Below are 12569 nucleotides of genomic sequence, written 5' to 3' on the forward strand. Positions count from 1 at the left end.
CGTCACATCAGTTGCATCAAAGGCATCTTGTCATATGGTACAAAGACTTTACATATCAAAGGCATCGGACATTTGGTACAAGATACTTGCATATCAAAGTTATCAGTCACTGCATACCTCAAAGGCATCGGACGTTGTCCCGATACCCCTTACTGAGATTAATCTGGGCTTCCTCTCTTGTCAAATAAATGCTGGACGCATTTTAAAGTCATTCATTATCTCAATACACAGCAACCCGAGGCAAGCCTAGACTTGCCTTTCTGTATCGATCTCCTGGAAAAAAGCCTGCTTTGAGACTAAAATATAAGTTGTCAGCTGGCTCAGGAATTCATTTAATATTTTCTCATATTTTTAACATAATTCAGCCTTATCAAGCTCACCAGTGCTCTATTTCCTCTTTGCACTACCTGTTGTGCTGAAATATGGCTTGCCTAGTAGCACGCAAAGCAAAGCTTTTCACTGTGCAAGAAAGTCTGAAAAAGGGTCTTGACCCGAAACGTCACCCATTCCTTCTCTCCAGTGATGCTGCCTGTCCTGCTGAGTTACTCCAGCATTTTGTGTGGACCAAAGCTTTTCACTGTATCTCCTCCGTACATCTGGTAATAATAGATCAATACCAATATTTTCTTATTTTATTTCTGATTTCCAGCATTTGTCTTTTGTTGAAATGCATAGGACTCTGGTAAATTGCATGAGTAGGTATGTATAACATTATTCATAATGAAAATGTTGAATAAAAATAAAACTGAAAGTTTCACACTCCCCTAAGGTGTCTCATTTATTTCCAGATTATTGAAGGTTTCTGGCAACAAATGTTTTGCTTTGAGATTCTATGGTTTATCCCTGATCATTGCCAAGTTAATTCATTTCAGCCGCATCAAACGAAGAGAAGACGCAACATGTATTTGGAGCTCTGTTCAGAAGATGGAACGTCATAAAACTCTTAGAGTTCTGTCTATTGTCAGTGACCCATGCTGAAAATACAAGGGCAAATATGGTTCCAAGTCCCCTGCAATTTCCCCTGCCCAGTAACATAGAGATTGAAGCCTTAGTAGAGTTTATAACAGCTGATTATGTTTAGCTTAGACAGGTGGGATATGGATAGTTGTTCCACACAACAGCTTCGCTGCAGGCCTAGTGTGGGGGCAGAAAGGTCACATGATCGCGAGGGTCAGTGAAGTAACAATGCAAGAGACAATAGAGTAGACAAAGATGAGAATGTTGCCTATTTCCTTCGCTCCATAGATGCTGCTGCACCCGCTGAGTTTATCCAGCTTTTTTGTGTACCATGCAAGAGACAATGATGGCTGTCGACAAGAAAGATGTTGCGGAAGGTGACGTGAATTGACAATTGCGGAGTTTGTTCAGTGCACGCATATAAGTGGACTGGGAGTTTTTTTGATGTTGGAAACAGCGTTACAGATGTTTTGCAGGCGAGGCAATGATATAAACTCAAATAACACGAGGCCACTCTGGCCATCGTGCTCTTGCTGACATCCACGTGTCATTCAATTCGTCCCATTCCGTTGCCATCTCCCGGCCACAGATTGTTTTCCCACACAAGAAGTGCTGTTGGGGGACACTAACATTCTCAGCAGCACCCAGCTGCAGCTGAGTGTGTTGAGGTGCAGGTACCATTGACGCCCAAGACGGCGATTAGGGAGTGATGCAGTGTCAAGAGCATTGCATTCCGGCAGCTGGGTGGTCGGTTACCTTCCAGGAAGACTTTGTTGCGCAACTGCGTTATCTGATCGCGGTTGCTCCATTCCCTGAAGCACGCCATGTCGGCACCGTCGCCACTGCCCATCTGCATCACCGGCAGTGTCCCTTCCACCAAAGATTTGGCGGGTCACCGTCACACACACAGCCTTGTGGCGTCACAGAGGCGGTGCGCGGGGCACCCCCGGAGCCCAGCAGGGAGCGGTGGGCGAGGCCTCAGCTGCTCCGTTGGAGGGCGGTAGGCGGTGCTCACCAAATGCCCGTCAGGAGGTGGTGGGCGGGGCCTCACCTGGAGTCTGCCGGGGAGGGGGAGGGGGAGGGGGAGAGGGTGGGGCCTCACCTGCAGTCTGCCGGGGAGGGGGTGGGGCCTCACCTGGAGCCCGTCAGGGGCGGTGGGCGGGACACGCATAATCACGTGTGCAATGGCGCCGGGCCGGATCTAACCTGTGGTGTAGCTAGGTGAGGCCCAAAGATCCTATAACGGAGCCTCAGCTCTGCTGAGTATTTGCGAGGAAAGTATCTCCACATGCAAACATTTGGACAGGTGAAGTCCATCCCAAATAACCTAACAACAGATGCTTGCTCTGAAAAAACACAGTCATACAGCTGGAAACAGGCCCTTCAGCCCACACCGACCAGCATGCCCCATCCACACTCATCCCACCTGCCCAGGCTTGGCCCATAACCCTCCAAATCTGTCCTATCCATGTACCTATCTAAATGTCCCTTAAATGTGACGATAGTACCTGCCACAAGCAGCTCCTTCAACAGCTCGTTCCATATTTGTAGATTAATTGACTTGATAAAATGTAAAATTGTCCAGTGCTGAGTGATGCTCTACTTGGAGCTTTTCAACTTACTACATCCAGATATACCCATCACTGTGTAAAAAAAGTTATCCCTGAAATTCCAATTAAATCTTTCCATCTTGCCTTAAACATGACCGACTAATTATAGGGAATCTGGGGAAATATTAAAAAGAGGGATTTCCATGTTTAGGCATTGATCCTTATGTCTGTTAATAAATATAGAAATAAAGGTAATGTGCAAATAAATAAGTAAACTGCAGATCCGGAAATCTGAAATAAAAGCAGTAAATGTTGGAAACATTCAAGGGTCTTGGATCTGAAATGTTAACTGTCCTTCCATAGATGCTGCTTGACCTGTTGGAGATTTTCAGCATTTTTTGTTTTGAATTCAAATACATTAGTAGTTGGAGAGATGATGCAGAAGGGAGAGCTTTCAATTTGTTTCTTTCTGGGGCAAGTTAGATCCATCAGATATGTTATGCTTAAAACGGACTGGGATAAATATTCTAGCTCAAGGGATGCAGATTGTGGAATCTGATAAGAAAGATTGAGATTAATCAAATCAGGGGAGAGGGTGGGCAGCTGGGAACTAGGGGAAAGTGATTCGGGACTTGGGGGGAGGACTGTGTGGGTAATGGGCATATGGAGTTGTTCAGTTTAGTTTATTGTCACATTATGGCGGCACCTGGTGGTAAGCCACGGGCACAACGAACTCTCGGCTCTGGAGGCCGCGTCTCGGTGTGGGAGGCACTAGTCATGGGGTTTTACCTGAGTGGGTATTTAAGGTCGGGCAACGCCCGTGACCAGTGAGGAGTAGGAAGCAAAGATCTTAGAAGATCTTTGGTAGGAAGCTGCATGGTACAGAATAAAACACGTCTCATGCACACAACCTGTGATCGCTTGGATTTTGGCTGGACTCCTGCGAGTCCCCGCTACAACATGTACATTATGGTGAAAAGCATTGTGTTGTGTGGTGCTAACCAGTCAGCAGAAATACTTGATATTGGATAATTCAATATATAATCCTTTGGGTTTTAGATTGCTCAGGTGAAATATCTGGAAATTTGATTTGGTGGGGTTTGGAAGAGGAGGATTTGATGGGGATTGGAAACCACGCTTTGTGTGAGCTTTTTGTCAAATTGATGGGGTTTAAGGGATTTTCAGTGGCTAGGTGGGGGGGGTTGGGAACATTTAGTTATATGGGGAGGAAGATTTCAGAATAAAAAAGTGGGATTTGGTTGGATATATATATATGCTTTGAGGGGAGAGTTTAGAATGGGGTGTGGGTTGGCTGATGATAATGAAATAATTTAGTGGTGTAAGAGGATTTGGTGGGTTCAGGGAAGGTTTTGTGTGATAATTTAATGAGCTGAGAAGAACTTGGTTGAAATATGGTTTTGGTGAGGTTCATTTGTAGGTGGACAAAAATGCTGGAGAAATTCAACGGGTGAGGCAGCATCTATGGAGAGAAGGAATAGGCGACCCTTGTAGGTGGATTTGTGTTTGGTTCAATGAAATGAGTTTAGCAGGGTTTAGGTTGGAGGGGGATGGTTAGTCAGCGAAATTTGGTGGAGGTGGCAGCTTAGGTGGGTTCCGAGGAACAAAGTTGTTTGGGATTCAGAATGTGGGGTTCAGTTTGATGTTTTTGGAGTTTGTGTTGCATTTGGGTGAGGTTGTTGGGGTTCAGGGGTGAGATTGTTAGATTTTGGGCTATGAGGTTGTTGTGGCGTGAGGAGTTGGGGAGTTGAAGTTCAAAGTGTGGTATAGTTGGGGGGTTGTGGTTCGTTTGGCATTTTGGGGTTATGGAATGGTGTAATCCAAGGTAGCAGCTGCTTGGGGGTGTGGTTGAGGGGTCCAGGTGTGATGGTTGGGGAAAGGGATTGTTGAGATTTAGCTGGGGGGGGTGGGGGGAAGGTTGGTAATCAGGGTAAACGGTTGTTGACGATCAGGTCTAGCCCTGCAGTTGTTGGGGTTCAAGATCCGGGTGTGAGGATGTTGGAGTCAGTGTCTTGAAGTGGGGTTGCTAGGGTCCAGGTGTTGTAGTTTAAGGGGTGAGGGTCGTATATCCATATGTCAGGGTTCAGTGACTGGGTGTGGATGATTGGGTTCAAGGTCTCTGTGGGGTGTCTGGTTTAGTAAGTCAGGGTTCAGGGTCCGTGTGTGGGGGTTTACTATGTCAGGGTCCGGTTATAAGGGTTTAGTATGTCGAGAATCAGGATCCGGTTGTGGGGGCCTAGTATGTCTGGGTTCAGAGTTCGAGTGTGGGGGTTCAGGATCTGGTTGTGGTGGTTCAGGATATGGGTGTCAGGTTTAGGTGTAGGGGTTCAGAGTCTGGCTGTCAGGGTTCGGGTGTGGTGGTTTGGTATGTTAGGGTTTGTTGTCTAGGTGTGGGGGTTTAGTATGTCTGGGTTTAGGATCCGGGCATGGGGATTTAGTTTGTCGGGGTTCAGGATCCAGGTATGGGGGTTCAGGCATGGGGGTTTAGTATTTCGTGCTTCAGGGTCTGGGTGTTGAGGTTTAGTATGTCGGGGTGCATGGTACGGGTGCGGGGGTTTAGTACGTTGTGGTTCAGGATCCGGGTGAAGTGGTTCAGGTGTGGGGATTTAGTATGTCAGGGTTGGGGGTTTAGTATGTCGGGGTTTAAGATCCGGGTGTGGGGGTTTAGTATGTTGTGGTTCAGGATCCGGGTGTAGGGGTTCAGGTGTGGGGATTTAGTATGTCAGGGTTGGAGGTTTAGTACGTCGGGGTTTAGGTCCGGGTTCAGTAGGTCGGGGTCTGGTGTCAGCCAGTCTGCCGCCTCACCAAAGATTAGAGAGCTCTATAATCTTTGGCCTCATTGTATCGGTTCAGCCCCGGCCCTGGCCCCGCCCAGCTCTCGTAGCGTCCGGGAGCGATCCGTGGAGCGTGCGGTGAGTAGGGCTCGGCGGAGGGGAGGGGGTTATGGGCAGTGAATTGGTGCAGGATCCCGAGTCTCGGGTGGTCTCAGTGCAGCCATTGCCCGACGGCCGAGGCTCATACTGGGGCCTGCGTGCTGGAACTGCCATCGGCTCGCGTACTGTGAACCTCGCCGCGGACTTTGCGATGCAGCAATCGCGCCCGTCTGACAGCGGAGACGGGACCGGGTGCGGCCTAGGCTCGGAGGTGCCGAGATTCAGGGGTCTGGCTTCTGGGCCAGTGTGGCGTCTCATGCACGTTGTTTGCCAACGCTGCTCGCTTGAGTGGCCATGGAAGCGAATCCAGCCTGCGAGAGCCGCAATTGTTTGCTTCACCCTTCCCATGTGGGTTGAAGCAAATTGAGACCCGCCTGGTGCCTGTGCGAGTGTAACTGTAAAGATGCGACTGCGTAAAGATGCGACTGCAAGGGGGGTGGGGGGCACAAGGCAAACGTGTTGAATACAGGGAGCCAGTGAGGCAGCAACTGCTGTTCGATTGTATTTATTCCCTTGTATTATATGTATTATAAGGTGAGAACCAGACTCTAGTACAGTGAAACGCATACAGTAGCATAACAGATGTGACCTGGGAAGGTCAGCATTTATTGTCCACCCCTGATTGCTCTTCAGAAGGTGGGGGTAAAAAGCTGCTTTTAAATGCTGTACCTGTTGTAATTTTGGGTTGAGAATAAAGCACACTGGCCATGGATATTTAGATCAGGATGGTATGTAGGAAGAAAGAAAACTTGCAGGCAGCACCTGGAGCACGATTGTGGGCTTCAAACCATTGTGAGCACGTTGCAGATGGTTCGCAATCATCGCACGGTTGTAAAGGAAATGAACGTTCAAGATGATAGATGCATGCCAATAAAACAGCTAGTTTGTGCTGGATGATGACAAGCTTCTTGATTCTTGTTGGAGCTGAACTCATCCAAAGAAGAATATCTTCTACTTGTGTCTCAGAGCAAATGGAAAGACTTGTGAGAGTCGAGTTGAGTCACTCGGCAATGTGGCCAGCCTTTGATCGGCTTTTGTAGCCAAAATATTAGTGTGGTTGGTTAAATTGAATCGCTGGTTCATGGTGACCTCCAGAATGGTAAAATTGTGGGCATTGGTAATGCAGTGCCTTTGAATGCAAATAGAAAGTCAAGCCTGCTCTGCTAAAGGACACTGCCTGTTTGAAGAGGATACACAGCCACAGGGAAGTTTCTGAAGATACTTTGGCTGTGTTTGGATAGGTAATATTTGGTCAGTATAAAATAATTTTGCTTAATGGGGCCATTAGATTGAGAGTTATATAAGTAAGTCTAAAAGATACATAGCTTTTTCTGGAGAGTCAAAACTTTGCTGGGAGGTGATCCATGTCCAAAGGTCTGAAGGAGAAGAAACGTTGAAGCTGGATTTATAATCCTTGAGCAGTAGTTCTAAACGTTTCTGTCTGTAAAGAATTGTTGATATAACTGGAGAATGAGCTGAATACATGTTTAAGACCTTACGCTCCTGACATGGCTACTGCATGCCCTACACTGGGTAGCCAGTGCAGTGGTCTGCCTTTGGCTGTGGATGGGCAGCCGATCTCTTACAGATATTATGGCAGAAAAGTTGGGGTGGTAGAAACATATGGAGGTGATTGGTGGAAAGTGTATTGGGAAACTGATGCAGGTTTCAGGTGGCATGGTTACTGGGAGTGGGACGGGGGTGCCGGGTGGTTATAGAAGGCCATGCCCTGGGAGAGAGTCTGCAAATGGAGAATTGCGGATGGGTGGTAGTCATGGAGGGGCTGGTGGAAGAGTGAGTGAGGGTAGTGGGTGACTGGAAGGGTAGCTCATGGTGGATGAGCCAAAGATAGCTCTATGAGCTTGAGGCATTAGATTATGGGAGACTGGAGCTAATGAGCTAGTGTGAAGGGCAGAGAGGGAGTCCAGTGTGGATGAGGGACTTTTGATAAGGTTGTGTGAGAGCAGTGGTAGAATGTGAGAGAGGAAGCAACACTGTAAATGGGAAGGTGAGTCCAGGAAGGGTAGAGAAATCTAAGTAGGGAGTTTGTGAGATGAGATTAGAGGGGATTGAGCAAAGAGGTGCAGAGGAGAATTTATGAGAAGGGCTTGTTGTCTTCATGAACACAAGCATTCTCACCCTGATACCAGAATTAAATTCCAAATCCAATTCAAGTGCTGGAATTTGCTAAAATGGTGCATCATTGTTATTAGACCAGTGTGTTGTAATTCAGTCACAGAAATTATGAAAGACAATCCAGATATTGAGCAAAAAAAAAACTGCTGCAGGAACTGAACAGGTCAGGCAACATCTGTAGAAGGAAGTGGCTGATGACATTTTGGGTTGACCTTTCTTCAGACTGATAGTGTAGAGGGGAGATAGCTGGTAGAAATGAAGAGGGGAAGGCGGCAAAAACTAGCAAGTTATAGGTGGACCCTGGTGTAGAGATGTTGAGTGGCAGATGAGTCTGACGGAGGGGAGGAAGGTAAAGTGAGTAACCAAGGCTGGAAGTGGCAAAGACCAGCGTGTGTAAATGGTGGAATCTGATAAAGGGAGAAGGTTGGGTGTGAAATGTAGAACCAGAGGGTGAGATGGTGGGTGGAAGGGAATTGGTAAGGGGGAAGAGGAGGGAGCGTGAAAGAAAATTCCTCCTCCCAGACAGAACAGTGATAGAGTTCCTCTGGTCCTTGCCTTTCATCACACTGGCCTTCTCATCCAACACACCATTGTATGATATTCACCAGCTTCACCACCTGTCCCATGTTCCTGTCCCCACCTTTTTCTGCTTTCTGCAGGGACCACTCCATGTTTGCCTGGTTCATTCATCTCGTCCTTCACACCCATCCTCTTTCCAGGCACTCTCTCCTGCCGGTTCTCTCACCTCCGTTTGGGGATTCCAACACCTCTTCGCACGTACCTCCGCCAAGCCTGTTTATTGTATTTGGTGCTCTCGATGTGGCTTCCTTTACATTGGTGAGATATTTTTTGATCTGCACTTTCTCTAACTTTAACACTGTTTGACTATATTCTGTACTCTGGTCTTTTTCTCCGAGTCACCCTGCTGTACCTGCTTGCATTCATGTATGGTATAATTTAACTGGATAGTATGCTGTTCACTCTATCTTCATACATGTGACAAAAATATACCAAACCCTTCTCCCATCCCATCCACTTAACTTCCTCCTTTAACTGCTCATCTCCTCCCTGTGTCCTGCACTTTTCTTCTCTGCTCCCTTCTACCTACTTTACCTGCTCCCTTCTACTCGCCACCTCTCCCTTTAGTTCTCCATTTCACTCCCATCATTCACTCCTTACCAGATTGCACCATTTGAACAGTTTCGTCTTCTCCACCTTCAACCTTGGTTACTATCTCCACCCTCCCTTCCTCCCACCTAACTCATCTGTCAATCAGTCTCACCTCGCATGGATCCACCTATTATTTCCCAACTCTTACATCGTCCCATCCGCCTGCCTCTTTCTACCAATTATCTCCACTCTACTCCATCATTCTGAAGAAGGGTCCCAATCCAAAAAGTAATGTGTCCATATTGTTTCCATAGAATTTGCCTGACGCCCTAATTTCCTGCAGCGGTTTGTTTTTAGCTTGTGATTCCAGCATCTGCAGTCTTTTGTCTCCAACCCAAAGATATTATAGGTTGTCCTGATCAAGACGAGAATACCCTATTGTAGGGGTGGAAGATTGCAACCTTCACGTGGTCCGACCTGTTTCGACGAATGCAATCAAGCCGGCGTGCACAATCAAATAAGATCAAATAGAACAAGTTGTCCTACAACATTAGGCTATGCACGCCTTACGCATGCCTATTGACCCTATTGTAGTCAAACATAAGACAGGTCTTGGGAAGGCATTGTTTGGTGGTCCTTGCATAGAAATAGGAATCCTAATCGAAGAAATTGGTTGGGTTGTAAGTAGTATTCTGGGATGAATTTGGCAAATCTTTGTTGCCTAAGGGAGATGAGCAGGAAGGGGAAGGAAAAAGGAATGTAGGCTCTTCGACCGAGATGAATTTGAGAGCTGGGGTTAGGGAGAAAAGACACTAGAAAATTGGAGGTGATTGAAATAGTTTGGGAACAGGAGATTTGTGGCAGACATTTGTTCTTTGATATGAAGCAATCGTCTGTAAGTGCTGATAGTTGAAGCTGGTAATCAGGGTAGAAGGAGCTGAGGGAAGGATTGATTTTGTTGAAATGAAAAGAGTAAGGTCGGTGATTAACTGATATTGGAAAATTAGCATCTAAGCTTTTGTTTGCCTAGAATTGCTCGTGTTCTATTTATAAATCTTGAAACTGCCTTTTCCTTATCCTTTTAAATAACAGTTGTACACTGATAGCACGCAAACAAAAACTTTTCACTGCACCTCAGTACACATAACAATAATAAACTAATGCTAAACAGATTTAAATGTAGAAATAATCACCCATTAATGAATGACTGACTATCACATCACATGAAGTGCCAAATCCTCAGAGCATGTTGCTGCCAATCAGCCCATCCCTGCACTGCCCGGATGTATAAATGTAAATTAAAAACGGTATTTTCATGATTATTTTGCATATTACTTGAAATAAAATTAATTGTTTGAACTTATTTATATAAAAAATAAGGTTTTGATCCGAAACATCGCCTATTTCATTCGCTCCATAGATGCTGCCTCACCCGCTGAGTTTCTCCAGCATTTATGTCTATCTTCGATTTTCCAGCATCTGCAGTTCCTTCTTAAATATATAAAAAATAAACTATCTTGTATAGACTATGCAGAAAGTTTTATGCATTGCATGGGATAAGGTACAATTTAAGCAGAAATCGCTTAATTCTAAATGGTAACATGACAGTGCAAATTATTTACTGTATTCTGGAAACTCAAATCGCATTTCATTAGGTTCAACAGAGCTTTTGCCTTGATGTTGAAGGCTTAATATACATAGACATTTTTGCCGGTTATGGGGGAATTCATGATGCTTAAAAGCAGATAAATGAAAGTACATTGCAATTTCCTCATTTTAAATTTATTCTCGAGGCTTACATGTAGTCAATGCCCTGGCAACCACCTTAAGTGCCTGGGAAATTGTTCTTAGTACCTATTTTTATCCTTGCTTCATGTCCCATATGTGTACTCTTCAACAAGGCTTAAATTTCTATAGGCACATACTGTTTTCCAACTTTACTATCTTAAACATGTTGGGTTTGGAGGATATATTCTGTATCTATGTTATAGCTTTTTTCATGGGTCAATTACTTCTAGTATGTGATATATAATCGAAACTTTCATGCCTGAGGAGGCAGTATGAAAGGTGCAGTTAGAATGACGTGGAAAAAAAATGATTTTGCGTAACTGTGCTATTCGTTTGACCCAGTTAATGTCACTGATCTGTGACATGTAACTGGCTAGGGAGATTTCTGTGCAGTAATACTTGTGCAATTCTCGCCAAGTTGCAGGGGCTTATTTTCTTTCCTTTTTTCAGGCAAACTGTCAGCTGTGGAGATTACAACAGATGGCAGCAAGGAGCGAGAGAAGCCCACCAAATTCATTAGAATCTCAAGCGCTGGGGAATCGTATTGGTTTTCCTAAAGAAATTTTGGCAGCTAAGGTCGAGGGGAAGTACCTGTGCTTCGAGTGTCACGGGATCCTGAGGAAACCCTTCCAGGCACAATGTGGTCACCGCTACTGTGCCTCCTGTCTGAAGGGGATTGTCAGGTGGGAGATCACAAACTAATGCCACCCAGGGCAGAATCAATCTGTATCCTCGCTTTTCTGATTCTTCTTTCCCATGGTAGGGTGTAATTCCACCGGTGACAACACCAAATGAGAGCCAAATTGTCACGTTGATCCAGACTATAATAGGCTCTTGAACACTGGGCCTCTCGCTTGTTTTCCTGTTCATACTCCTTCATTAGACAATTACATTAAGCCTGGTACTACTAAGGAATGGATGTCGCTAATTCAGCTATCCAGTTTCAATAACTACATGCATCAGGTTTAAGCTCGGCTCCCAAAGATCTGTTGTGGTAAAAGATTTTTTTTGTCATTTTCACACAAGCCACCATATGGTCTCCTGCTTCAACCACTATCTTGAGACATGTTGAATTTGAAAGGATATAATCTGCAGCTATGCTGTAAAATTTTCCACAGGTCCACGACACTCAGTTTGTGACAAATTGTCGAAACATTCATGTTTGAGCCGGCACAATGGAGTGTGCAGGTTAAAACAGATGTGATTGTCTGCATCCTTACTGAGCAGTTTTCGGTTTCTCGAACAAAACCTCCCATCATAACTATGCAAGTGCATGCTGTTATTATTTGATAACTTTGGTGTCCTCTTTGACTTAATGGAACTACAAACCATATAACCCTTGCATCCCCTCTCACTCCGTTCCTCCCCCTCCATAGTGGTTGTCTGTGTAACTCATTTTCACCTAGCCCACAGCTAACAATGGACTGCTTCCTTTATCATCATGTCTTTCATTTATTTGTGCTACATCTCTCTCTCTACATCGCCGTCTATATCTCATTCCCTTTTCCCCTGACTCTCAGTCTGGAGAAGGATCTCGCTCCAAAACGTCAGCCATTCCTTCTCTCCAGAGATGCTGCCTGTTCCACTGAGTTACTCCAGCATTTTGTGTCTATCTTCCATAACCAGCTAGTTTCATAGTTCCATAACCAGCCATCACCATCATATTTTCCACACTTCTGAACTTATTTTCCTAATAACTGTCTGTGGACCTTCCATTCTTCTATCTCCATTAATCCCAGTTTTCTGAAGCTCAACAAAACCTATCTATTTTGCATTAAGTCCCAGAAGCACCCCTTTGTCTCTTAGGGCCTATTTTCTGTAATAACACATTCATGAACTTGCAAGCAAAATACCATCATAAAGTCACATGAATAATGAACCTTAAATGGTCTGTAATCTAATCTAGTTAATGTTACTGAAACATGACTGAATATTATGTTTCATTTGCGGAGGTGGAGTTGTAATAAAATATGTTTGAGTAATCTCGAAACTCCATACTGAAGCTACTGGAAATCTGAAATGAAACTGCTGGAAATGCTAGAAGTACCCATCAGATCAGTGAAGAAGGGTCCCGACC

At 45.1% G+C, this 12569-nt stretch overlaps 2 protein-coding genes across 4 annotated transcripts in view; one reads left to right on the plus strand and one right to left on the minus strand.

The window, feature by feature from the left end:
• The window catches only part of ccdc183 (coiled-coil domain containing 183), a 43544-nt gene extending 41665 nt beyond the window's left edge, over positions 1 to 1879 (minus strand). Inside the window, exon 1 of the mRNA XM_033048730.1 lies at positions 1714 to 1879. Coding sequence (XP_032904621.1) covers positions 1714 to 1813 — 100 coding nt within the window. The 5' untranslated portion in view covers positions 1814 to 1879. The remainder of the gene's footprint in view (positions 1 to 1713) is intronic.
• A 256-nt stretch (positions 1880 to 2135) lies between these two features.
• traf2 (TNF receptor associated factor 2) overlaps positions 2136 to 12569 on the plus strand; it is a 39085-nt gene continuing 28651 nt past the window's right edge. The window contains exons 1-3 of one of the 3 annotated variants that reach the window (XM_033049223.1): positions 5462 to 5849; positions 5891 to 5992; positions 10943 to 11175. In XM_033049223.1, the coding sequence (XP_032905114.1) occupies positions 5981 to 5992; positions 10943 to 11175 (245 nt within the window). In that variant the 5' untranslated portion in view covers positions 5462 to 5849; positions 5891 to 5980. Of the gene's footprint in view, positions 2179 to 5323; positions 5438 to 5461; positions 5850 to 5890; positions 5993 to 10942; positions 11176 to 12569 lie in introns of those variants that run through there. The other 2 variants (XM_033049225.1, XM_033049224.1) reach the window with 2 other exon arrangements.

Source organism: Amblyraja radiata, chromosome 32 (genome assembly GCF_010909765.2).
Source record: "Amblyraja radiata isolate CabotCenter1 chromosome 32, sAmbRad1.1.pri, whole genome shotgun sequence".
NCBI classification, from domain to species: Eukaryota; Metazoa; Chordata; class Chondrichthyes; order Rajiformes; family Rajidae; genus Amblyraja; species Amblyraja radiata.